Here is a 4,890-nt window from a genome sequence, read left to right on the forward strand (position 1 = left end):
GGCTTCTGGCCCGCCCTGACCTCCCAGGAGTCCGTCCCGTCCGCTGAGTGACGGGCGGCTCAGGTGAGGCCGGCATTGGAACGGTAGGGGCTCGGGTACCAGGGAGGAGGCGCCCGGCCCGCGGCCTCTCGGGGCGGCTCTGCTCAGTCGGGGCGGGCTTGTGCCTGCGGGGCGCGGGCGCCGCCCTCTTTCCGCCTCCTCCCCCAGCCTGGGGGCGTCAGTTGGTTTGACCAGCCGGCGCCCCTGGGCCGCCGCCTTTGTCCCCGCGGCCACCAGGGCTCTCCGTCCCACCCCCAACCGCCCCACATCCTGCCTGCACGAGAAGCACTTGTGCCCAGAGCCCGGTTTCTTGGGGCGCCTCGCTGCCCTCCCCCCCCCGGAGTTATCTGGTCACCGTCACGCCCTGCATGGACTGCCTTGCTGTCCCAGCGCTGACCTCTCCCTCCGCGCACACCCCTGCCTCTGCTCGCGGCCGTGGTCAGCACCAAGCTGACCCTCCCTAACCTACTAGCTCACGCCCCTTTGTCCTGCCTGGCCCCTCCCCCTCCCTCTCCCTAGGGCACGTGGGCTGGGGTTGAAAACTACATAAACGAGCCAATCCCTGGACCGGGGCGTCACCTTTCTAAACCTAGAGTTGAAGGAGAAACAGCTGCCTACCCTGCGTTTTGGGGAGGTCTAGATAGAGCCCGAGGGCTTTGCCCTTCCCGATCTGCCGCTCTACCTGCTGTCCTATCCTGGGCACCACCCCCACCCACCCACCAGCGAGCACAGCTGACCATTCGTTCCTTCTGTGTCCGTAGATGGCTACCATGGGTCAGTGCTATTACAACGAGACCATCGGCTTCTTCTACAACAACAGTGGTAAGGAGCTCAGCTCCCACTGGCGGCCCAAAGATGTGGTCGTGGTGGCGCTGGGGTTGACGGTCAGCGTGCTGGTGCTGCTGACCAACCTGCTGGTCATCGCTGCCATCGCCACCAACCGCCGCTTCCACCAGCCCATTTACTACCTACTGGGTAACCTGGCGGCCGCCGACCTCTTCGCAGGTGTGGCCTACCTCTTCCTCATGTTCCACACCGGCCCGCGCACAGCCCATCTCTCCCTCAAGGGCTGGTTCGTGCGGCAGGGCCTGCTGGACACAAGTCTGACCGCGTCGGTGGCCACGCTGCTGGCCATTGCGGTGGAGCGGCACCGCAGCGTGATGGCCGTGCAGCTGCACAGCCGCCTGCCCCGAGGTCGCATCGTCTTGCTCATTGTGGGCGTGTGGCTGGCTGCGCTTGGCCTGGGGCTCCTACCTGCCCATTCCTGGCACTGCCTCTGTGCCCTGGACCGCTGCTCACGAATGGCGCCCCTGCTTAGCCGCTCCTACCTGGCTGTGTGGGCCCTGTCCAGCCTGCTCGTCTTTTTGCTCATGGTGGCTGTCTACACCCGCATTTTCTTCTACGTGCGGCGTCGTGTGCAGCGCATGGCCGAGCATGTCAGCTGCCACCCCCGCTACCGTGAGACCACACTCAGCCTGGTCAAGACTGTGGTCATCATTCTGGGTGAGTCCTCCCCCACCCAAACTGGCCCAGGGCTCAAGGGGACCCCCACCTTCCCCAACCCCACAATAAATAAAACAAGTGGTCTGGTTGGGGAGTTCCAGGCAGAGGAGAGTCCCAAGGCAGGATTAGGCCAGGGCCCACCAAAAGTGCCCCAAGGAAGGTGAGAATGTCAAGGCCGGGTGGGGGTAGGAGGCGGCGGCGGGGTGGCCAGGGCAGCGGATGAGGCTTGGGCAGCCCCTCCGAGATTTTGAGCGAGGAGTATTGTGCTCATGCTGGCTGATGTGTGCAGAATGGACTGGGTTGAGGGGGCTGAAGGGATCCAGCCCCTCGCATGAGGGTCTGCCCACACCCAAGTCATCCTTCCCTCTCACTGAGTAACTGGCCTATCCCCAGTGGCCTTCTTCCCTCATAGAACAAACCTCCCCCACCGGAAATTTCCAAAGCCCAGGTGGTGCAGTGGATTAAGCACTTAGCTGTTAACTGCAGGGAGGTGATTCAAGCCCACCAGCAGCAACATGGGAGAAAAATGTGGCATCTGCTTCTGTAAGACATCAATTTGGGAAGCCCTAAGTTGTCATCACAAACACCGTCCTACCCCCCAAAAAAACAAAACCAAAAAACACCTCAGTGTGATCAAGTGAATTCTGACTCATAGGGACCCTCTAGGACAGAATAGAGCTGGTTCTGGTGGGTTTCTGAGACTAAATCTTTATTAGAGTAGAAAGCTTCTTTCTCCAGCAGAGCAGCTGGTGGCTTTGAACTGCTGACCTGGCAGTTAGCAGCCCAATGTGTAGCCACTACACTACCCGAGGATCTTCTGTCGTAGAGGGTTACTATGAATCCCAATCGACTCAAAGGCAATGGGTGTGCGCCAGTTGGGTGGACAAATCAGAGAAAGGTCTCCCACTTAGCTGCCTGCCTTTTCTGTCAGGCCAGCTGCTGCTGCCTTGGCTCTGGTGACGCTTCCAGCTCCAGGGTAAGCTGTAGGTGGTGGCCAGGTCTCCTCAGCCCTCTGGCTCTATCCCACAGGGGCATTTGTGGTCTGCTGGACGCCAGGCCAGGTGGTGCTGCTCCTAGACGGTCTGGACTGCAAGTCCTGCAATGTTCTGGCTGTGGAGAAGTATTTCCTGCTTTTGGCCGAAGCCAACTCGCTGGTCAACGCTGTGGTGTACTCGTGCCGCGATGCTGAGATGCGCCGTACTTTCCGCCGCCTCCTCTGCTGCCTGTCTCCCCGCCGGGGCACCCAGGACTCCGACCGCTACACACCTTCCATCCAGGCTGGGGCCAGCACTCGTATCATGCTTCCTGAGAATGGCCATCCTCTGATGGACTCCACCCTGTAGTGGCGTTGGGCTTCAACAGGATGCACCCAGCACAGCCCTCGTGCACGGGCAGCCACATGGTTCACCTGGCTCCATTCCGTCAGTGGGACAGACTGATTCACGGTCTGACTGGACACAGCACCACTTGTCAGCCCACCTCAGACATATATCTCTGCCCCAGAGCGTGGTGGTGGGGCACCTGGGGGAAGAGTCAGATGGAGGCAGGAGTCTGGCTCTTCACTCATCTCAGGTTTGGGTTTCTTTTGGAACAGACATCGCTCTATTTTTATACTACATCCTCAGTGAGCCCCATGCAGTACATAATTTGGGTGTTCAGGGTGGGGAGAGGAGAGATCTCCCAGGTCACATGCAGCCCAGTCGGAAAGGGTGACAAACATGAACTGTGAACACACCATCTGCCTGGTGCTGTTTAGGGGTGCAGGCTGGAGTTACTGAGTGCAAGCTGGGAAAACATGTGTGACCCCTTGCACCCTTGAGGTACTTGCTTGTCCCCATTAGAGTTGAGAGGGACCATGAGGAGGGCATGATATATAAGGAGTAAACCCTTTCACACCGAGGTCCCTAAAATGTTCAACTCAGTCTGCCTGTTCTTGTGTGTCTGAATTACCCATTGTGGCTCGGGGGCCTAGAGGAATCTTTTAGCTTGACGTCTAAGCCCTGTTTTGGTTCTTTGGAGGTAGGCCTCTGGTTATTCTACCTTTTTCTGGTGTCTTGTGTCTCTGCCTGTTCCCATGTTCATCTCACTACTTCCCTGTCTGCTCATCTCCCTCCTGGAAGAAGAGTTGACCTCAGGGTTGTCTCTGGCCTACGTGACATATCTCTTGCCTGTCTTTGAGTCAGCGTCCAGAGATTTTAAAGTCTACCACCTGCACACACACTTGGGAGCCATAGGCAGTTGTGGGTCTATGGGGCAATATGCACAATGTGAGGGTTGCCACTCATTTTTTAAGGTCCTCTGAAGTACCTGGCGCTAAGCACTTTCTGTGCATTATTTAATCATCACTTGCATCTTGTGGCACAGATAATTTTTATGTAAAAGAGCTTGAGTTCTTACCCATGGTCACAGAGCTTTGAAAGGGAAGAGGTACCTCCAGGGACTAGAGAGGTCTGTGGGGAAAAGGCTTCAGAATCTCACCAACCTGGTTCTCTCTAGTACTGTTCCATAGACCCCACAAAGCCTCTAGAAAGACAACCCTGTGATAAGCCACCTCTCAGATGTGGATAAAGGTAGCTAGCATGGATGGTTACCATGCTGGGCCCAATGGACCAGAATGTGATTCTCTTACTTGACTGGTGAGACAAGTAGATTTCCTACATTAAGTTCACAAGCTGAACATCAGTCTGTGAACCCAGTTCTCACAAAAGAAGCCAAATTCTTCAAATTATTGTCTTGCAGAAGAACCAAAAACATCTAGGTCTGTCTACATTAAATGAGCACATTAAATGAGCCTGGGTTTCCCTTTGAGGAAAGCCCTCTTGCCCTAAGCTTGCTTTGTGAAGAAGCAAGAATAGGTTAGTTGGAGACTTCTTTGGGGTGCCAGGTGGGGTAACATGGCTCCTTGGGTCAGGGCCCTGAGTTGCTAGGCACGACATCCAAGCCATCTACTATGTGCTCAGGTACTGATCTAGAAACATGCCTGTGATAAATGAGGCCCCTGCCTCCACAGAGCTTGGCCTATTGGACAGGTATATAATTTTGGATGCCATTTCCTATGGGATGGGGGAACCTCGATGTCCTCCAAGAGGCTGCAGTGTAGCTCACCTCCAAAGAAGGTGCTTGCATCAGGATCCTCCAAGTTCTACCCTGTGTCCATTGGGTCTCCTTTGGGATCTTGTCCTGTTCACCAGTTAATGTTTTGGAGTTTACTGTGGTGTGCTGCATTAGCAGCTGCCCCACACATTCCCACTCTTCCACTGGGGCCAAGATTCCCTTCATCAAGGAGCTTCCACAGTTTTTATACCCAGCCCTTGTCACCCATTTCCACTCCTTGGCATCCCCTTAGGG

At 56.2% G+C, this 4,890-nt stretch overlaps 1 protein-coding gene across 2 annotated transcripts; it reads left to right on the plus strand.

Annotated features, from left to right (window-relative positions):
• LPAR2 (lysophosphatidic acid receptor 2) lies at positions 1 to 3,456 on the plus strand. 2 transcript variants are annotated; one of them, XM_045299027.1, is made up of 3 exons: positions 1 to 63; positions 801 to 1,542; positions 2,572 to 3,456. In XM_045299027.1, exons 2-3 carry the CDS (start codon positions 801 to 803, stop codon positions 2,883 to 2,885), a joined length of 1,056 nt encoding a protein of 351 aa, XP_045154962.1. In that variant the 5' UTR covers positions 1 to 63; the 3' UTR covers positions 2,886 to 3,456. The 2 variants fall into 2 exon arrangements, with proteins under 2 accessions (XP_045154962.1, XP_004705290.1); XM_004705233.2 differs by lacking the exon at positions 1 to 63 and having other exon boundaries at positions 443 to 1,542.
• Positions 3,457 to 4,890: the final 1,434 nt, after the last annotated feature.

Source organism: Echinops telfairi, unplaced genomic scaffold (assembly GCF_000313985.2).
Source record: "Echinops telfairi isolate 266 unplaced genomic scaffold, ASM31398v2 ScPeMD7_7457;HRSCAF=8495, whole genome shotgun sequence".
NCBI classification, from domain to species: domain Eukaryota; kingdom Metazoa; phylum Chordata; class Mammalia; order Afrosoricida; family Tenrecidae; genus Echinops; species Echinops telfairi.